The 22,712-nt window shown below is 39.3% G+C and overlaps 2 protein-coding genes across 4 annotated transcripts in view; one reads left to right on the top strand and one right to left on the bottom strand.

Annotated features, from left to right (window-relative positions):
• The window catches only part of LOC144631064 (protein N-lysine methyltransferase METTL21A-like), a 156,805-nt gene that overhangs the window by 119,256 nt on the left and 14,837 nt on the right, over positions 1-22,712 (top strand). The gene's annotated exons all lie outside the window — the stretch shown is intronic.
• LOC144631078 (uncharacterized) lies at positions 8,716-16,301 on the bottom strand. Of its 3 annotated transcripts, XM_078489455.1 has the most exons (5): positions 16,262-16,301; positions 16,134-16,196; positions 14,353-14,389; positions 10,472-12,728; positions 8,716-10,219 (listed from the first exon to the last, which is right to left on the bottom strand). In XM_078489455.1, exons 4-5 carry the CDS (start codon positions 12,668-12,670, stop codon positions 8,867-8,869), a joined length of 3,552 nt encoding a protein of 1,183 aa, XP_078345581.1. In that variant the 5' UTR covers positions 12,671-12,728; positions 14,353-14,389; positions 16,134-16,196; positions 16,262-16,301; the 3' UTR covers positions 8,716-8,866. The 3 variants fall into 3 exon arrangements, with proteins under 3 accessions (XP_078345581.1, XP_078345579.1, XP_078345580.1); XM_078489453.1 differs by having other exon boundaries at positions 8,716-12,728; XM_078489454.1 differs by lacking the exon at positions 16,262-16,301 and having other exon boundaries at positions 8,716-12,728; positions 16,129-16,177.

Below are 22,712 nucleotides of genomic sequence, written 5' to 3'. Positions count from 1 at the left end.
AGCAGGAATTATCGGCGATGAGTAGGAGGATATGAATATTGGCAGAATATCGTCATGAATGTTTTTGACGGCGGATACAAGCGCACAGCATTGCAATGCAAAAACAAATTTCACAAAAAAATATTCTTTTACCGAAGAAAGCGCAAATATTGACAATTCTGTCTCCTTGCTAAACGCTTGAAAGCCCTGCTCCATCGAAGGGCTTGAAAATAGACAGGGAGACAAAGATTTAATGGAAACTTTATTGTAATATCGACCTTCATTTTTCGGAATTATTTTTCGGTTAAAGTGCACAAGATTTCTACAAGAACCGTAAAACCGCATAAATTACGCACCAGGCATGAAACGTGTATGAAACTGACACCTAATGTGAACAATGCAATAACAAGCATGTTTAGGTGAAACATGTTTCGTGTTAAATGTGAACACAGCTTAATTGTTAAATATAAGATGTTCACGTTTCTTGGAAACGAAAGGTTTTAAGAACAACAAAGGTGCAAAATACCTGAACAGACTCTTATATTGTAAATGGTTGATTGGTTTTGCGGATTTGCTCTTTTCTTCTTTCTAAAAAGAAAAACCTGCAAGAATGGAAAACAGATACAGTCATCGGTAATACAACTTTCATAAAAGTTTCACTTGGCAGAGGTAGATTTGCATTCTAAAGTCATGCCTAATGATGCAAGGCGAACACTTGGTATTTTGCCTTATTGTTAAGTAAATCACATAGTTTCTATACCTTCTGGTGTTTCTGCTCAAATCGACACCGAGTGATCGCTTCTTCTGTCTTCCTCTTCTTCACCAAGCACCTGAACGGAGGTGAAACCTCGAAAGACAGAAGTAAATGAAACTGAAAGCTAAAGAAGCAAATAGCTATACACTGACGTGAGCACAATTCATACTTCACTTCACTTTTGACAGTTACTTCCTCTGTAATCACATTACCTATATTGGGAGTACTAAAATAATAAAATAACAGCTTCAGCGATGAAGCTCGTGATGGATGGCCTGACACGTCAAAACAACCCAACCATCATCCATAGCTTGGTGACAATACAACAATGTATAATTATTTAAAACAGAGTTTCATTGCCATTGTTAACTGCTATCTAGAGAAACTTTAATCTGAACTGCTAAAAGAAATGTAATAATAAATTGGAGTCAAAGACAAGAACAACAAATCTCTAAAATTACCTTAATAAACATATAGATTGAATTTTATTTCATGCTGGGGCGATTGAGGTCAATGTTAATGGGCAAATAAGGCCAATGATAGTGGCAAAACGTGAATCCAAAGTAGTTTATTAAAATACCTTGTGAATTGTGAAGCAAGCATAAAATTAGGGGTTTTTCCCGTAACGGTTTGTTGACTTAAAATGGGAGTAACTCTTCGTAATATGCTTTACGATATTGGATATAGAATGACAGTTTTCGTAACGTCAAGATGACTGGATATTGGCCAAGTTCTTTTTGTTTGTTTTAATGGACCGAGACGAAGTCGAGGTCCATAAAAACGCAAAAGAGAACGAGGACAATAACCAGCCATCTTGACCGAACAAGCTTGGTCAATAACGGATTTATTATATGGCCAAAAAGAGAACTTTTCCTTGCGGGACAGACGCGGGAAATCCCGAGTGGGCAAGATAGGCCCATCTTGTCCGCTCGGGTAGCCAATCAGAACACAGGATTTGCTTCATCTTGCCTGCTCGCGGACTCAGCCATATAATAATAAAAGTTATTAAGCCTTTCACTACCAATCTTGATGAACTTTAAATTCTCCTTTCTGATTTAAAAGTTAGTTCTGAGAATCTAGCTGTGCGTCATCACGTTATCTTCTAGCCGATGATCGTTCTTGACTGCTTTAGTTTCTTCACGGAATGGAAATTAAATTGTCCATCACTCCTGTAAAAATAAGAGCTCAGAAAAAGAAAAAGGTGCTACATATCTGGACAGATGCTAATAACGGTCCTGCTTGATTGGCTTAAGGGACAGACCTTATTTTTAGGGGGGGGGGGAGGTGGGGCGTTGGACAATTTTTCTGGGTAAGATATTTTTTCACCTTTAGGTTGTGGTTGTGAAAACGGGCATCACGCGAGATCGTTTATTCAGGTGTTAAACTGCAATATCCGCATTGTCACGTTGTAAGTAAATGCTATTTGTATTTCTGATCAAATCGACACCAACTAATCGCTGGCTACTTTTGCTTCGTTTTTTCCACTTGAAGAGGTGAAATTAAGAGAGGGTAAAATGGGAACTGGCATTTTTTTGTTTTTTTGTTTTTACTGGGAAAATGGTATTTGGGTCATTGGGACTAGGATTCTGGGAATCACAAACAAAAGAGTCGGAATGGTACTAGGATTCGGACAAAAATAGGCAGGGAAATTGGATTCGAGCAAAATGTGGGCTGGGTAATGGATTTATAACCACCACCTCCGTTCAGGAGCCCCTTTCGCTTGTAAGTTCTCGTGTAGTCATGTGGACTTCATTGACGCCAGAAATTAAGCTCTGATAAATAAAATGACAGTTTCAGCCATGATAAAGCTCGAGGTACATGGCGGTACACTGGTCTGGGAGAATGTTTTCTCGTGTTTGTTTCGATTTGTGTAACACACAACACGAAACAAACACTAATGGGATATTCCAGTGTGGGAAATGTGTATTTCAGCAATTGTTTTCGACTTGAAGTTTCTACTCAAACGTGTTATCGGACATTGATTGAGGACCCATTGAGGCCATTCTGATAATTTTATATGACACACGTACACAAATAATGCAATTTGAATGTAACGCACTGGAATTTAATGCGCCTTGTACAAAGAAATAGAATGTAATATTTAAAATAGTAAAGGATTACTTCTTACTTCAGAAGGGTTCAGAAGAAGGGTCCACTTCAGAAGAAGGGTCCAAAACTTAAAGTAAAAAAATAAAGTCAACTCTTAAACACAACAGTGATGCAAAATACGGGTACCTGAACAGAGTCTGATGTTATAAATGGTTGATTAGGTTTGTTCATTTGTTCTTCTTTTCTTTCTTGGAAAAGGTCTGTATTTGTATCCATTAAAACTGCTGAGACTTCAGAATTCGTTTGTTTTTGTTTTTCTGTCAGCCCTTCCAGAAAAAGGTAAACTCTTCGTTCAAGCCTAGTAGCCCATCAGGCTGGAGCTTATCCCGGTTTCCTTAGCATGAAGCGACTAGGAGTATTTCTACTCCCCCCTGGATGGGATGCTAGTTTATCACTAGGGTTACCCCGAGCATTAAATGCTTATTCATACCCCTGGCCTGATAGAGGCGCTACGAGAGTAGTGCCCAAGAAAAAAACACATTGCTCCAGCCAGGGCTTGAGCCCAGACCCCTTGATCCACAGTCCAGCGCACTAACCATTAGGCCACCGCGCCATCCTTAGCCCTTTCAATACCGAGCTCGAAATAGAAATTGTCGTTACTGTTGTGTGAACATTTCTTGAAACTTTAGTTCTAAGAATTAAGTGGTACAAAAAAATGGCCTCACCCCCACTCCCTAGTGTGATTATAGTAAGGCGCACGTTATGAGAAGTGAGATACTGGTCACTGTAGAAATGCTCAGCTTCCCCCACCCTCATCCCCTTCCCTTGCGTTTGCCAGAAACACAAAGATTGAGCCTTGCGTTTGCTGTTTGCTAAACATTCACTGGATTTTATAGACATTTTTACAGGGGTCGGGTAGAGGCTCTTGCAAGGTCTCACATGAATGGCTCGCTTCCCTTCGAGAGTGCAACAGAACAAACAACAGGAACAATGCCCCACCCCAAAACAATAGCAACTGTTACAATAGAGGACCAGTGGAATAACACAAGGTTTTTTGTGAGGATGTATAAAGAGGAAAGCGAAAAAAAAATCTGTAGTAATTGCAAAGTGATAGGAGCAAAAAAAGCTTCACGTCCAGCTCACGTCAACAATTTATTTGAAGCGTGTATAATTCAAAATATTTGAATTCAAAATAAAAAATTCAAAATAAAATTCACGTCAACAATTTATTTGAAGCGTGTATAATTCAAAATATTTAGCAAAAAAATTTCCCAACTATTTTATAAGATCAAGCACAGAAAGGTCGTATTCTGAACTTATTATTGGTCGATTCAAGTCAAGCAATGCAACCTGGAAAAATGTTTGACTCTTCTTCGAATTTCGCTGTAATCCGGGGGGGTGCTCCTATAGTCCCATTCAGGGGGGAGTAGTAATATTCCTAGCAGCTTAATGCTACAGAAACCGGGATACACTCCGGCAAGGAGGGGACACTAGGCTCAAGGCTTCCCCAAGTCAAGCAATGCAACCTGGAAAATGTTTGGCTTTTCTTCAAACTTCGCTGTAATCCAGGGGTGCTCCTGAAGGTGGGCGGTATAGGTATGTGCTCTGGATAGGGTGGCATCTTTGAGGTTCTTTCACCTTAATTAATTAAGGAGGTTATCGTTTTGCTGATTTTGGCGTTGTAAACCCGCTGCGATCCTTAGCTACACCGTGCGTAAACGTCCAGCTACACAAAAAAGATACGGTATGTTAAATGTTACGGTATGTTCTGCATACGAGCCTAGTGGCCCATCAGGCCGGAGCTCATCGCGGTTTCCGTAATATGAAGTCCATCGCAGGGTTATACCCAGCCTTTAATTCGCCGGTACCCATTTATACCCCTAGGTGAAGAGAGGCACCGTTATAGTTAAGTTCTTAGATATCGTTTTACGTTATAATAAGATATCATTGCTCGGGTTTGAACGTCTATAGGGGTTACAATTTTCGATTTTCTATTCGTAAGTAGGGTCAGGGTTTTCTTAGGGAAATTACGGAAAACACCCATCCTAAATTAACGAGAGTATACCAGGGGGTGGGGGCCTGCGCTCGGACCGAAAACCATGGCTTCAAGCAAGAAACTCGGTTACTTGGAGAGCAGCGCGAAGGACGACAAGTAAAAAACACAGACTACGTATAAACCCCTCTCCATAATTCCACTTGCCATTCTTCACACTTATCCCTTTTTACGATCTGCTCTCCAACTACCAGAACTCCTGGAACAGGGCCATTACACTCAGACAACAAACTTCAATAAAACTCATCGTTTTTTCTGGATTCATTATTCAGTTATCACTATTACTACTTTAATTCTTTCATGTTTTTAGTTTACAAATTGTGAAACCTTTCGAAGTTAAACTGAAAATGAGTCATTTAGTTTCAATTTGAAAGAAATTTATACCAAAACAGGTTTGATTCCTGTAAACTCAAAAGTATATTTTTGTAATTCCGACTAAACAATTCAGCGAAAAACTCAAGGCTCAGTTGACAATTAACGAAAACATTTTGAGTGCATGAATAATGGAACTCCCGCGCTCGTCGAAGACGCGCGCGAGCGGAGCATCGATATGCAAGCAAATGGTAATCTAGGAAACGAAGAAATTTTGGGGGTCGCCATCTCCGAACGTACGTACGCACGGATTAGGCCTGGGGACAACAACAACAACAACAACAACAACTTTATTTGCACCTTTTCATTATGGGGACGAGATTGCTCGCCCGTGGCTAAAGCAAAGTAAAGAAATTACAAACGGCAAATAAAGCTCGCAGGGGAAGACAAAATATAGACAACGGGTAAAACTACTCAGCGACAATACACAGCAAAACATCTGAGAGGTTTTATGTGTGAGTGTATCGACACCTCAACGGTCTTTTCGGTCGTTCGATCGGTTAAATTTTTCGGTCGTTCGGTTAAATTTTAATTTTATTGGTCTCTGGTCCCATTTTTCGTAACCATCAAAAGAGCAATTGACTTTATCTTCTATCGACTGAAAATGTGGACGTTTCAGTAAGATCTAAACGAAGTTATGATATAAAAACGCGGGAAAATTTGTTGCGCGGTGTTCAATGAAACCGCGAATGAAGGGAGCGACAGAGAACTTTCTTACCGAAATATTTCTCACATGATGTCCTCAAAAGTCATCTATATAACGTGAAACTGTGGAAAATGGAAAAGGTTTACGAGGAGACCCGAAATAATTGCCAATATTCCTTGTGCGGCCGTCAACATCAAGAATAATATGAAACTTTAGCACATAATTCCCGCGACTCGGAGACTTCCACAAAACGGATAATTTCGATAAAAGACTGCTTGCTCTAGAAAAGTGTCTTAACATCTGGTCAGCAAGAGTTTTAACTCTCTATGGGAAAATTAACATCATTAAAAATTAAGCCCTGTCAAAAACATTTTTTATTGCTTCTACACTCAGCGTACCCAGTGGATTCGTTGATCAAGTGAAAAAGCTTCTTTCAAACTTCATATGGAACCACAAACCGCCAAAAATCAAACATGCGACAATGATTGGTAAAATCAAAGACGGCGGGCTCAATATTCCTGATTTCAAATTATAAATAAATCGCTGAAAGAGGTGGGTTAAACGGCTTCTAAATCCTCCTATGCAATCTTGGAAGACAATACCTTTTAGTCTTTTACATCGCGTAGGTGGCCCCTTGCTGTTTGAATGCAATCTTTCATTAAAAACCTTGCCTGAGTTGCCCGACCTACCACTCTTTTACCGCGACGTCCTTAATGCTTGGGGCTTGGGAAGGGATTGTTATGCACACTCCCACATGAGGGAAAGAAATAGAAAACGAGATCTTATGGAACAATCACCTAATTACAATTGGCGGGAAATCTGTCTTTTATAAAAAGTAGTACGATGCCGGCGTAAAGACCCTGTCGGACATTCTGGACGATGAAGGAAAGTTCTTGTCTTTTGCCAATTTACCAAAAAATATAAAATTAAAACAGATTTTCTATGCTATATAGGGTTGTGCAATGCTATTCCAAGGTATTGGAGGGAAGCGTTTAACTGCGATCCAGAAAATGAATTGGTTCGTACGGAGCAGTCGACACAACCGTTCAACAGTTCATTCTGGACTTGCAAACAAGCACGTTTATTTTACGTCTCCGAAGCGTTCCAAAAACCTACAGCAGAATCTCGTCTAATCAAGGCCGGTTTTAGTAATCAGAACATCTCTGCGGTATGTCTACTTTCATTTAAAGTCACAAAAAATATAAAACTCTCGATGTTTCAATTCAAAATAAACCACCATATCCTTTACACTCGTGATAAACTTTTTAGAGCTGAAATTACTGACGATGATTAATGTCAATTGTGTGGAACAAGACAAACGCTACAACATTTGCTTGCAGAATGTCAGCATGTCCAAATTTTCTGGAACCTCTTTACCTCTTGGTGGAACTCTTGCAACTCACCCAAGGTGGCTCTGACCAACAAAGATAAAATATATGCATATCACCCCGAGGAACGATCTTTCCGCGTGCTCAATCTTTGCCTGATTGTAGCTCGATACTACATCTACACAGCAGCCAAAGAAAGTGAATCCTTTAGCTTACTAGCATTCAAAATCTTGCTAAAAAAGCAAATTGTCTACGGAACCGTCCGGCGTTCGAGCATCCGTGAGCTTTTAGATGATTAGAACTGTAGTTCTTAAGCATAATATTTATATAGTACTCCAAGAAGAATAAATAATAGACAAATAAAAAATTTATACAGTTAGTATTAAGATCTAATTGTAATAGTAAAAACTGAATTTTGTAAGTACATTGTAACCTGAACCTTTGTAAGAATGTTATTTGTTATAGTAGGCATTGTAATGCGCGATATCGTGATATTACTATTTAAAAAAAATGTATATAAAAGTAGTGAAGAAATAATGTAATAAGAAATGTATTGTTAGTAGCATTGTAAGTAGTTTATGTATTTGTTTTGTAAGTAGTGTTCTTTGTGTTGCAATAAATAAATTAATTAAAAAAAAAATGATTGTGTTGACTGGGTGAAACTAACCACTGCATGGATCAAGTCAACTGAAGAAAGATTCAGGACCCTGATGCAAGGTAACAACCTGTACTGAATTGCTGAGCCTGATTTTATGACAGAAAATGTAATGATGTTTTCACTTTTTTGAACGCAGTTTCAATAGATTCCGTGTCGGCAAGGTTACGATCTTTCCGAAAATACGCTTTCAGTCGCTTTAATATGTAGTACCTGTAAGCTTATGCTTACATGTCAGTTATTTTTTTTCGTTCCCCTGAGTTGGTTTTATTTTGCTATGGAGTTTCTGATTATCAGATTGCCGCAAGCTTATTTTCTTTGGCCGCCGCGTGAAGTTCTGTCAGTTGAGAGTTTATTTCTTATTGCTTTGATTTCAGCCGTAAATTTTCCCGGCAGAAGAAGTTCATACAGTATAAGTGACATTTTACGAAGTGCTGAACGACGATAAAGCAGAAAGTTTGATCGAAATAAATTTTATTAAACTAAACTTGTTCTGAAAATCATGTTTACCCCATCTAGCTCCAGCGCGAGGTGTGAATACAAACTGAATCATACTTGTTTTGCTTTTGTGAAGCTCAGTTTTACACTGAATAGAAATGATTTAGTGTACGTTAAAATTTGTTTAAGCTGTGCACACGGTAAGAAACAAAATATGACCACCGACTTATCCCAGAAAGTTTTCAATTTGCAAACGTGAGCAACCCATTTGAGTGTACCGATAATACAGGCAAGAAAAGTGAGACGGGAATATTTGTCCACGAAATATATTGACGTCTCTTTTGTATAAAGCAAAACGATAAGAGGATTGCGTAACTATTTTCTATTCTTAGGAAGCAGAGAATAAAATCTTAATTAATTTTTTAGCCATGAGTTGTTGTACCGTAGGACATTCATTTTAACCATGATCGATATAAAATTGTCTTGCACCTATGAGCCAGCGTAAACATTTATCAGAATGGAAATGTTGTAAACTCCAGTGGAAATTAAATAAATGGGAAGCTCCGCTTTTAGGCTTGCCTCAATATATATATTATCTTGCCTTATTGAGATCTACCTTTATGTTGCGATAACGAGTTCTTAGTGAATAATGTTCTCCTAATATGCTGTCTTCTAGGAAAAATGAAATTAATAAGCTAATGTCTACATTTACTGAAAGCTTCACTTGAAAAATAGTCACGTACTCCAATGAAAATTTATTGACTAACCGACAAATTGTGCGGCAGCTCAACATGTCAATTGCCACAAAAATCTTTTCCCTAATTATTCTCTCCTTCTTAAAGAATTCTCTGGATTGGTCGTGCTCTCCAATGTCTCTGTAAGTGATTCCCAACCAGCTGTAACCGTCTGCGACACGGCCATGCTCCTCCCCGTAAATCTTTTTTGTAATGCTGAGCGCACTCCTGTGATATTCTAACGCCTTGTCGTACTGTCCAAGCGCGTGGCAATCGATTGCCAAGTTGTAATAGCAGTCCGCAACATGACCATGATCCTCGCCGTATATATTTCTTTCTATGGACAGTGCTTTCTCGTCAAACTCTTTCGCTTCATTAAAGTGTCCAATATCGCTACAAACAACGCCCAAGTTGTTATAACTTGCTACAACACCACCATGTTCTTCACCGTACAACTTTATTCTGATGTTGAGTTCCTTCTGAAAAAATTCCTTAGCTTGGTCGTGCTGTCCAATGCTACGGCAAACAACGCCCAAGTTGTTATAACTTGCTGCAACATCACCATGTTCTTCACCGTACAACCTTATTCTGATGTTGAGTGCCTTCTCGAAAAATTTCTTAGCTTGGTCGTACTTTCCAATGTCGCTACAAACAACGCCCAAGTTGTTATAACTTGTTGCAACATCACCATGTTCTTCACCGTACAATTTTATTCTGATGTTGAGTGCTTTCTCGTGAAATTCCTTAGCTTGGTCGTTCTTTCCAATGTCGCTACAAACAACGCCCAAGTTGTTATAACTTCCTGCAACATCACCATGTTCTTCACCGTACAACTTTATTCTGATGTTGAGTGCTTTCTCGTCAAATTCCTTAGCTTGGTCGTACTGTCCAATGTCGCTGCAAACAACGCCCAAGTTGTTATAACTTGCTGCAACATCACCATGTTCTTCACCGTACAACTTTATTCTGATGTTGAGTGCTTTCTCGTCAAATTCCTTAGCTTGGTCGTACTGTCCAATGTCGCTGCAAACAACGCCCAAGTTGTTATAACTTGCTGCAACATAACCATGTTCTTCACCGTACAACTTTATCATGATGTTGAGTGCCTTTTCGTAAAATTCCTTAGCTTGGTCGTGCTGTCCAATTCTACGGCAAACATGGCCCAAGTTGTAATAACTTTTTGCAACATCACCATGTTCTTCACCGTACAACTTTATTCTGATGTTGACTGCTTTCTCGTAAAATTTCTTAGCTTGGCCGTGATGTCCAGTGTCGCTGCAAACACAGCCCAAGCTGTTATAACTTGCTGCAACATCACCATGCTCTTCACCGTACAACTTTAGTCTGATGTTGAGTGCCTTCTCGTGAAATTCCTGAGCTTGGTCGTGCTGTCCAGCGGAGCTGCAAACAACGCCCAAGTTGTTATAACTTGTTGCAACATGGCCATGCTCTTCACCGTACACCTTTTTTCCGATGTTGAGAGTCTCTTGTAGGTAGGATAATGCAGATTTGTAATCACACACTTCACTAAGTACAGATCCACGTGTTGTAAAAACGTGTGATCTTAGCAAGCTTCCTTTTGTTCCTATGCTAATGTACTGATGCAAGTCACAAGCTAATTCGGAAAGTTTTTTTGCCTCTGATAGATCTGAAAGTTTCAAACAGGCGTAAGCCGTAACACTGAACCAAAAAACAACTTTGTCAGGAGTAATAACGGGGGCCAAATTCTTTAGAAGACCTGCAGTGTTTTGACTATTCGAAAAAGCAATACGACAGAGACATTTGCTGTGAGAAGTAAATCTTCTTAATTCCAGATGCCCATATTCTGCTGTTAACAACTCTTTTTGAAGTTGGGATCCAAAAATGTTGATTGCTGTAGCTATGCAATGAAGTTTCTGGGTAAAATCAGATTCAAACAAAGGAAGTGTTTTAAGAACATCGTGCACAATGTTATGGAGCCGCAAATATTTTGGCGCCCCATCTTCTTCACAGAAAGAAACAATCAAGGAGGATTTTAAAATCTTGGCTCTTATTAACTCATCGAGCGTGGGGCTCCCTAGGCGAGCTTTGACAAAGCGCACGACTGCTTCCACTGTTATAGATTCTGAAGCACACAGTGAAAGAAAGCAGAAGGTCTGACGAATGACGTCACTGGTTTTCATACTTCTTTCTATTGCCATTTTAACTGTAGTCGTCATTGTGTTTGAATACGCCACACTTTGGTCTGCAAGAATCTCTTCAGTCGCTTCCCGATCACCTTTACGTAGTGTCTCAAGATACTCTGTCCAGCTGAAGTCTGGAGACCCACCGCTTACAATGGTTTGAACATAAAATGCGGCAGCTGCTAAGGCAAGTGGCTGATACTCAAGAACTTCAGCAACTTTCTCTGCTTGCTCTTGATTAGAAATTTGTGACACTTGTTTCAACAGCTCTACTGCATCCACTCGCTGCATTCCTTCATGGAGTGACTCATGGTAAGTGTGAGGAGCATTGGAGGGAATTGTATTGTTATCTTGAGTTGTAATCAGCACCTGACCGTGACCCCACTCTTTACTGGCAGTCTGGGGCAAATAGCTTCGGACCAACGGCAAATCAATGACATTATCGGCGATTATTAGCCAGTTTGAGAACGAGGCAATCTTTTTGGAAACCATGCACATGGCCTCCTTAAGGGTTTCTTCGGTCCTTTCTCTTTTCGACCTCTCCATCTGAGTAGTTGCATACTCTGTAATACCCAGTTTTCTAGCAAGGGTAATATAAGAGTCTGCCAGGCTCTCAAGGGTTTCCGCATTCAGAGTTGCAACAAATATCAGACCATTTGTATCACGTGACTTCACACCATAAAATTCCTCTCCAATTTGACGGGCAAGTTGACTTTTGCCACATCCGGGATTTCCTGACAGATAAATAGTGCTAACAGCTCCGTTACTTCCATTGTTAAGATCTTGCATCCGCTTTGTAATCTTTGCAAGGTCACTACTTCGTTTGATTATTTCATGTGGTGGTGTAAATGTCAGAGAACAAAATGACTCGACCTTAGAGTTTATTTCCTGGGTAAGAACTTTATTTTCTTCTTTTGCAGCAGACAGATCGTCTTGTGTGCTCTGGAGCTCGTTCTTTGTTGTTTCCAGCTCAGATTTCGTCTGATCCAGCTCCGTTTTGAGATCGCCAATTTCTTTCTTCAAGTCTTCTACTTCCGCGGTTGGAAAACCTGTCTGGTTCTTGACCTCTTCGACTTCATTAATCGGAAGACCCAACGATGTGAACGCAGTCAATACTCTTCCTGCATAAGATTGGAACTGAGCATCAGTGAGTGTATCCTCAGTGATGTGAGCAATATCATTTCTGACTTGACGAAGATCATCGACATTTTTCATCACTGTCGGGCTTAGTGTGCTGCCAATGGTATTTGAATAAAGAATTGCAGCAAACAAGCAACTACAATCCCACTCGGCCGTGTTACCATTTCTTATGATATTCAGATATCGACCATTCATTGTTATCTTTTTTCCGCGTTTAGTTTCTTTGTGATAGAAGTCGCTGCCATTCTGTGCTGTGTCTTGCCATATTCCGCTCAGAGTTTTGCTGTAAACGAAATCCCATTCCTGTTTGAAGATCTTTCTAAGTCCCACGGGAACTAACTTAAGGGCAATTCGACACATTCTAAAATAATTCAGTTCTTCAAGTGAGTACTCCCATTGTAGACGAAACCGGGTACAACTAAAAAAGGGAGACACAAGATTTCATAAAAACACTGACTCGTCACAGACAGGGTTTACCTTAAGTGATTTACTTTTACGACAAGCCTATAAAACAGCAGTCTAAAAATATAAATGTCAGTGTTGGTTGTTATAACTGCATTTTATACAATACGGTATTGCGATTTTTTGTCTTATTCTTTTCATGTATTTTAATTTCGGGACGCAAGGGTAGTATAACTGACTTCAAAGTGTAGATAGTGCAAATTTAATCACGTATTTGGGTAAAAGGGGTCATATTCTAAGATTTAACTCTGAAATTTATTTTATCGTGTCCTAATTTAGAGGAAAATGCTGCTGGTTTTTTGTTATTAACGACAGTACATTGACAGTAAATGCCTCAAAGTCTTTCACAAATATACCGGCTAGGATCTTTGCGTATCGGTCCGTATCGAAAACTGAGATTTGAGAAATTTTCAAAATATCTTTTCAAAAGATGGCTTTCCGGTCTAAACGACAAAGAATCGATTACATACTCCCTATTACAGTGACGAACAGCTACACCTTTTTTAAAGGGGGCGGTGGGGGAGGGATGCGAGAGGTCATTGTTACTGGCTATAGAAGAAGTTCGAATTTTTGATTGATTGTTTGAAAACAACGAAATCTCGAAAGGAAGTCAGAATGTTCGCACGTTACTGGCGCTGAAATTTGAAAAATAGTGGACGTGGAGAATTTAACTTGGAAAAAGGTTATCCTAAAAATAATGTGAACCACGAGCAGGCGAGTTGATTTTTTTTTTCATACAAATATTACCAAATCTGTTGTTTTTCCTGGTGAGATGTGACTGTAAACCGTCATTTTTTCTTCATTCTAAAACAAAGTATCCAGTAAAGGTTTAAGATAAGACTATGTCAGTGTATTTGGCCATTTCCTGAAGGTGACCTCTCAATTGAGGTTTGACTGCATTTTATTTTGCGTGAAGCGTGAGATGTGTATTTGATTGTTCATGAAACGTGATCTACACCCCCCCCCCCCAACTTTACCACCCTCATCTATTGTTATATTTCACGCTTTGCTTTCTTTTTATTACTCTGTTCTTACGAAGCGTAAATTAAAGTGAACGGTTTAAATAAAAACCTTTCCAGTAGCTGATATTGTAAGGAATTATACAAGGTCATCCTGCTCCTAAACGAATATGGGGACCCATAATCAAGTAATCAGCAGGCAAAGTTTAAAATATATATGTCCTAAGTCCTATTTGATGGAATGACCTTAAAACTGTACGTTTGAGTTAACCGTCTAAAATAAAATAACGAAGAGAATATATCCGGGAATATATCAAAAGCAGTGTGACATTCGTGTGCCACACGTGACACTCGCCACGCGATATGCGTTACATTCCAACTGACGTATCGAAGCCCAGTTCAAAATGCCTTCTTATTAGTGGTGGCCTCTTTGCTAGAGGCATTGACTGTTTATTAAACCCGGAGAAATCTTCACCACACTCCAACACCAACGTGTTATGTGTAAAATGTTTTAGAATGTTACATACTGAAATGTCACGCAGCACACAGTTCGAGACAGAGCAAATTGTTTATGCTGTTTATGTTGAAAATAAACTCGGTTAAGAACATATTTTTACGTACCTTGGACCTTGTATTCTTGTTTCTCTTTACATCACCACTATGTGAAAATAGAACAGAGGAAACTGAGTAAAAGACTTTCTAAAACTGAATGTTTAATACACTTCACTGCCCGGGGGGGGGGGGGGGGACTCGCATATGAAAGTGACGCGGATGCTCGTCGTCTCGCTTAGGGGTGTAAATTTCGGACTTTTGGTCTCGCTTAGGGTGTTCCGGGAAAAAACGCCCAAAACGCCAATATTTTTAGCCATAATGGTCTCGTTTAGGGTTACACACGAAGAAATATACAAATATAAACTCCATTCTTAGTTTTTTGGTATCTTTTAGGGGTCAAGAAAGGCTTGAGCCAAACCCAGATTGGTCTCTTTTAGGGGTTCTTTTCAAAATTTCCGACGAGCATCCCCGTCCGTTTCATATGGGAGTCCCCCCCCCCCCCCGGGCTTCACTGAACATTGGACTCGAAACTGAAACTGGATTATTTAATTTATGCCAATTGTTTAGATTGCTCGGTGTTAATAGCAGAAAACCGTTTGTGGATGGTGGGGATGAAGTTCCTAGAACATTTTGCTCAACAGAGTTCCTTTCTGTTGTCCGAGATGCATTAAAACAAAACTAACAGAACTAAAACAGCTTAGATCTTATGTTTGTTAAGCAGGAAACTCTGGAATTTGGGAAATTTCCCTTCTCAGTCACGCCTTCTTCGAAGACACACGACACAATCGATTAGATATGAGAATTAAAAGAATTAAAAGGAACTAAAAAGAAGAATTAAGAAGAATTAAAATGTTTTAGTAGCCCTTCTGGCGAATTGATTTCATTTTATAAAGAAACAAGCCCTTCGTCCCTGAACGAAATGCAAATACCAAATCTACTGTTGTTGAAACTACATTTAATTATTACATTATATATGCAAACTGGCTTCAGACTGATTTGTTGCTCGATGTTTTATCACTATTAAAAAGCGGAAAACTGTGAATTTAATGTTAAGGGTGAAGTTCCTAGAACATTTCGCCCAACATAGATTTTTTTTAGTTGTCCAAGATGCATCATAATTGTTCAAATTGCCATTATTACTATTCATATTTCCAATATAATTAAAGAAGCACTCAAACAGGAAACGCTGGAATGTGGGATTTTTCCCTACTCTGAGTCACACTATCTTCCAGGTAAATTTCCCTCTTTGATACAAATTATATTGCCCACGAAACAATCGATAAAATATGAGAATAAAAACTTTTTAATAGGGCTTTTGACTTATGGATTTGATCTATCTATAAAGCAACAAGCCCTTCAGAGAGTCCAGAAGAAAGCCATGTTTATTATTTGTCCTTCTCTCGACTACAAGGAGGCATTACGGCTGCTCGGCCTCACTTCATTGAGAGAACGGCGCCAACATCTCTGCCAGCAGTATGTCTGTAAACTTCAGGATGTAAATAGCCCTCTTTATTTTCTTTTGCCTCGACGTGAGGAGATTGTACATAACTACGATTAAAGATCCGGCACAAGTGTCACAAGTCGTAGCACCATCAAGTCTTGCAGAACGAAGCGTTCTCAGGACTTCGTCACTTCTCGCTATTAATCTCGAACTAGCTTGTTTATAATAGAACCTTATATTGTATATATATTGTAATTAACAGTTTATATTTATACCTTGTATTTTACTTTGTAATTCAGTTATTACTGCAATAAGTTGCCATTAAACATTACATTTCATTTCATCAAACGCAGCCTAGCAAAATGCAAATTAATTTGAACATCGTAAAGTATTGTCTTTTTCACCTTACTTGTATCTTTGCTCAGTTGTTCTAGTTAGACACTCTTCTTTTGCTTGTCGCTGTCGCCAAAACCTGAAAACGAAGTGGATGGAAATAAGAGAATACAAAGCGATTTAATACAATGCTGCACTTCATACCTTTGACTCCATTGTGAACTCTGCTGGAACGTAACTTCCGCTTCTCGCGTCTTTGAGCCTGCGATGAGTGCACCGTAAAGTGCGTGGTTACGTGGTGTAACAGCGTCACACAACTCGAGCGCAAGCAAATAATACAATTACAATGTATTACAATGTGGTAGATAGTTTAACTTGGGCAAATTTTATTGAAAACGTACGGGGCCCCGAAAGGCCCATCTAGATATAAGTATTTTATTTGGTAGCTACAATTTTTTTTTCAATCCAGTATCTGTTTCGGTAACCGAAGTAACACGAGATCTTGAATAATAACACGAGATCTCGCGTTACTAACGCAGGATCTGGACCTATAACGCGAGATCTCGACTTACTAACGCGTGATCTCGACTTATAACGCGAAATCTCGAAATCCCACGTTTTAGCACTACTATTACAGTTTCCGGTGAATAATGATAAAAGGCACATAATGTGTACATGTGGCTTCGTGTTTGTCGTTTACTGGATACTACCACGTTTGTTCTAGGATTTTTCCTTATTCCAGTGAAAATTACTTCAGTAAGGGAGAAACGAGGAGAGACTTTTCCCTTACCTTTCCTCGTGACTACAAACCGATTTTGTCTATCCCCGTTTGCATTCGCCGCAGTGGCTTGTGGGACCGTTACCGTCCCCAGCAATGGTCCTACAAGCGACTGCGAGATAACTTTGGATCCGAGTACCATTACGAGATCTTGCCGCAAGTTGCTAAGAAAAAATAAATGGACCCCAGAAAACTTCATTTAATTGACGAGGTTGTGTTGCCTAAGGATAGTTACACCATTTCGTGATGAAAAAAATGCGAGCTTACGTACTTCTCGAGAACTTTCCTCCTTGTTTACGGAACTACATTTTCACAAACGCTCGATGGAAACTGTCGACGACTACAACCGATTTTTTCGACCAAAATTAAATCCGGTTCGTATGTGGGTACTCATTTACACAGGAACAAAAACAACTTAAATAATTTATCAACAAAATACAATACAATTATACAGAGAGTGCCAAACAGGAACAAGTTGGCTTACAGGTTGGCCAACCCTAAACAACAACAATAACAACAAGTTGTCTAGCCATGACCATTGATCCTTCGGGTATAGATTTGCTAGAAAGAAAAACTATTGCTGTGTTTGGTTGCTTAATTTTGTCAGCTATCACTGGGAGAAAAGTACGGCCTTTGCCTGAGACGGGGAGTTGACCCATACTACCATTATATGCCACAAAACAGAAAACATAAACTCAGCAATAGTTTTTTTTCTTTCTAGCAAATCTATACCCGAAGGGTCTATGGTCATGGCTAGACAACTTGTTGTTGAAAACAGAAAAAATATGCCAAAAACAGAAAACTTCGTTAAGATAATTTAAGCTATATTGAAAGTTAGTATTTTTCCTAACCGAACAAATAGGTCTACCCCCGTCCCCTTGGCAGATCTAACCGTAACCGTAATGGGAACTGTGAATATTTTTTTTTTACTTGGGCGAACGACACAGCCCTTACATTTTATGCCAGTTTATGTCGTGTTGTTTCGCGCGATAACCCGCTGAAGTTCCCTTATAAAGCTAAAAAGGGCTGATGGAACCTAACTTTCACTCCGGGCAGGAGCCCAATAGCTCCTGACTCCCGGCTGCAATCGCCACACGTTGTGACCTCAAATGTCCTATAAACCAGACATGCAAAGTCTCATCCGAGTCAAGCCAATTAGATTAGAACGTTCTTAAATTGGGCAAAAACAAAACGCATTTTTTTAGTAACGGTCGTAGGAAAGGCAGAAGTTGTTTGACGGTTGACAGTTGATCGACCGCCTTGGGTGAGAGTGGCCGGACCACAGCGGTCAATCATAAAAATCCGACGCCATTTCCAATTTTCTCGTTTACATAATTGCTGTTTTTCACGGTCATGCCACGAAAACGTAAACCAAAACCACTGAGTAAAAAAGTCTACAATTTGAAATATCGTAGGAGATAAAAAGATAATCTACTTGAAAATAATGAATGGTTTTAAGCAAAAATGTGCAAGACGTTTTGGGTAAAAAAAATGCTATGAAGATACATGTAGCAGATAACCAAAGTGCTAAGGATTATTAAGTTTTCTATGCATATGCAGCGTACAAAACTTGTCGTTTCTTGAACGTCCAGGATTTTAGGGGTAACTGCGTGCGTACTGCGTTTGACCGCTGAGGAGATGCCAGGCTTCTTTTAGGAGCGAACCATTTTACTTTTGAGGGGGATGTTGGGTGATTTTGGAAAAAAAAATATCCTGCAAGCGAATGCATGCAAGAAAAAAATTCCTGCACAGGACAGTGGTATCAAAAAAAAATTCATGCGGGAACAGTGGCCTGGAAAAAAATTTCTGGAAAGATGTTCTCAGGGTTGACACTTCGAACTTTTAATATCAGCACTGCTTAAAGTTTTGAGTATCTAGAAGGATTCATAACATAGCAAAACATAGGCACACAAAGCGTGCAGGAGTTATTTTTTCAATTTATGGGGTGGCTTGGGGTGAAACTGGGTGATTGTCCTGTTGGGATGGTTTATGCCATAGGTTGAGCTATTTGTGTATGGCGGCCCACGAAGTCACTTTTTGCACAAAATTTGCTTGCAAACAAAATAACTTTTACGTGCATTTTGATACATCAGAACTGTTTTATTCAATATGTAAATTTTCATCATTTAATTGAAAAACAAAAACTAATTCAATTATCAAAATGTCACAAAATGGCACGTTCTTATTCTGTTTAAGCGGTTATTTTGTTGCTAGCTTTGTTGCAACCGTTACGTGTTACTTTTGTTTGTTACGGAAGACTTTTGGCTTTTTGCCAAACACTGAAACATGATATTGTTGTTTTTCTCACTTTTGTAACATGAGACCTCTGTTTTTTTAAAAACGAACGTAACACGATACCCTTGTTTTTCTCGAAAAAGCCACGATTCCATATAGACATTGAACGAAAAGTACTATAATAAACGAAGTAATAAACGCATCAAATCAAAAACCACTTTCTTCGGGAAAGTTCTTTAAAGCGCAGTACACCTGGAGTATTTGTTTTCTGTCAGAACTGTTCGACAAAGATTTTCGTTAATTCACAACCTAAATTCTATTCAACAAACAAGAACTAATTGAGTTATCGAATTGTCACGGAATGGCACGCTCGTATTCTGTTTTTGCTCTCGATCGTAGTTGCTTTTAACAGCAAAGTTAATACTTGTAACGGTTCATTAAATGTTTGAACGAGATGTTTTACAGTTGATTTCAGTTTACTTTGGCCGCCCGCTTTGCGAAGTTTGTTGGGAAATTGGAAACTTTGTTATGAAGTTGCCAATTACGTTGCGAGTTTGCGAATCATATTGCGAACTTCGATAAGTTCCCAACTTCGGCCCGACTGAACTTTCGAAGTTTTGGTTGTTGAGGAGAAACAAGACATGTTGCTCGAAAGTCATGGCGATTTCTGAACTCGAAGATTTTAGAGCTTGTCAAGGAAAGTTGAAGTAGCTTGGAAGTGCAAGACAACGTTTCGCATCAGCGATCATGCAAGTGATTTGGCGATAAATAAATCTTATGCAGGTAGAAATTTGGTCAAATTTTAACTTTTTTGTATGAAAACACATATTTAACGATTTCTGTGAGGCATAATCTTCACTGTCTTCAATTTCAAATCTTCTGCGTTTGTAAACCTGATGAAACTGGATGGTTTATTGATTTTAATCGAAGCCGACGCGACGCGACAGACTAATTTGTTCGAGACAACGTGTTTACGGCTCGCTGAACATAAAAGTTTTTTATTTTTATGACATTTGTTTCCAACAGTTTAGCGTAGAAAGCCCTTTTTGATAACATAATTATAGGTTTTATTAATTTCGGGCCGAAGTTGGGAACTTTGTATCGAAGCTCACAATTTGATTCAAAAACTCGCAACCTATTTGGCAACTTCATAAAAAACTTTCCAATTTCCCAACGAACTTCACAAAGCGGACGGCAAAAGTCATGACCACATTATTCTTCAAATCTGCTTTGTGCAAATAGTCCGGCGGCTTAGCTCCTGAATTGTGCGATTTTTGATACAAGCACCAAACTTTGCAGGATTACAAGCATTCGCATACTAATCAATTCTTGATATAGTGCCAACGCCAATTTTCTATTTTCAGCTAGTAAACAGCAATGAAATTTTCAGCCGAGAGGCCCCCCTGCCCCTTCCCCACAAAGTATTTCTTCTAGTACTTTTATAAACCTTTTATTGTTGATTTTTATTCCAAAATACAGATATGAATGCTTTTAATTAGGCTTAAAATTGTTATTTTTTACCATCTGTTTGATACCAATAATTTAATAGGAAATTATTGCATGGGAAAAGATTTTTCGTTCCCCGCCCTCTGCTCCCTCGCGTCTTTCGTTTTGCGCTAGCGTCCAGGTCTCGCGATCGGTGAACCGTTCGCTAACAGAAGAAAAATAGGAAAATATAGGGCTGTGAACAGTCTAAATTACAGCATTTCATTCTAAATTTTGTACGTGCGACTTGGTATCACTACCTGGCATAATAGTATTTGTCCATAAACCAGGACAAACAAATATTTCACGAAATGTCATTGATTTTAACCCTATCCAGACCGGGAGGGGCGGAAAGTGCCCGCGCTGACTTTGAACGCTTATACCTTTTTCAAGATTAAACCAAACGCTACCAAACTTTGCGAGTTTATCTAAAATTTATCTGGAAATAATTTGGTAGGGTAAGTTGTTTTGTCAGGAGCTTGACGTCACCATGGCAACGGCATTTTGACAGGCATGTTTTCCCAATTTTGTAATTTTCGTGTTTCTATTAATGAAAAATAATTTTAATGCAATTATTTTCATCCATTTACAGTTTTTAAGCACAGTTTTTGATTTTGAGTACTTTGCAGTAATTTTGGGCGGTTTTATGACGTTTTGGAAAAAATTCGAAATCCAAGATGGCGGATCCAAGATGGCGGCTGTTTTGACATTATGATGTTATTGTCACGTCATGTGACGTTACCTTCCCACGTGACGTATACCAAAAGATAGGTGTTTGGACATCCTATATATTTCCTAAGTTTCATTGTGATTGCTTAAATATTCTGGAAGTTACGGAGGTCTGAAAAGATCCAAAAAAGCCCGGTCTGAATAGGGTTAATAAATTAAGGTTTCCATGGAAACCGGTGTTTTTCGGGCTTGGCACTATATCTGAAAAAACTTCTGTTGGTGACCACTTTCATTGTGCCAAGTTTCATGCTTGTATCAAAAAGTGCACAATTCAACTAAAATTTCGAGCTAAGCCGCCGGACTAAATGGAAAGCTAGCCTCTCCAAACGTACGCTCGAATAAGACGAATAACAAGTTAGTGTTGGGCCTTTTGCTCACGGCGTGTGCGTTGTAAGCAGGCGGGCGTTACGAAAAACGTTTTTAATCCAGGGTTAAATCACAACTCACCGATTCCGCCTCCTTCTAATCTAAAAACTTAGAACGAAATTGCTGACTACGTCAGATTGCTTCCCCTTTATAAACTGCAATTTTATTGGTTCTGATAGTACCTGAAATCTGATTGGTGTGACAAACACACATACTTCACTGACCCACCGACTGATTAGGGACTTTAAGATACCTGGACGGCTGACCTCGAGGACGGCTGGCCGGAAGTAATTTTTCGCGTGTAGCCTATATTGCACATGCCCGCTCCACGCACATTGCCGTCCAGCTCCGTCCAGCTGTTGTCGAGGACGTGAGAAGTAGAGTTTTGCCGTCCACCAGTGAACGGGAGTGCTTTTTGTATGATTTCGTTTAAAAATCTCATTATTTTTTTAATTCTGTTACTTTGTTAGGTGGTCCTTTATGGTATTCTTGGTTTGGTACTGATAAAAAATTAAGAAGTCAAGTTTTATTTGCGGTTGCGAATATAATTTATTTGCTGTGCCGGCTTTGCATAAACGCTGATGGCGAAGCCACGTGCGTGAAATTATGAACTTTTTTGCTTGTGTTTCTACAAAAATGTCACTTGGAATTTGTACCCTGTGAATGAAAATAGTGCTTTCTGGTCCCAGACTTTGGGCTAGAAGCGCCAAATGTTTTTATTCGCATGTTTTGGGCTAAGGAATTATTGATCCACTAACGAAGCCGTCCTCCGTTCACACACGCCGGCTCTTAACGTTGGAATTTCCAGCGAAGAACGTCGACATCGGCCCAGTCCTCCTCGCGAAATTCTACCGTCCTCGCACCGTCCTCGAGGTCAGCCGTCCAGGTATCTTAAAGTCCCTATTACAAGGACACGACGACTAAAGAGCTATTTTTGAAAAAAATAACTCAAAAATAAATGACAGGCCTACACAGACTCCTTCTTCGTAACATTTGTACAAAGTAAGCCATTCGGTAAAATTGGATTTGATCGTCTAATTCATTTTGACGCTTCAAAGGTGT

The sequence above is a fragment of the Oculina patagonica genome, chromosome 11 (assembly GCF_052425735.1).
Source record: "Oculina patagonica isolate OP01 chromosome 11, crgOcupat, whole genome shotgun sequence".
NCBI lineage: Eukaryota > Metazoa > Cnidaria > Anthozoa > Scleractinia > Oculinidae > Oculina > Oculina patagonica.
The sequence above is the reverse complement of the archived record's forward strand: the minus strand, read 5'-3'. Positions and strand labels throughout refer to the sequence as shown.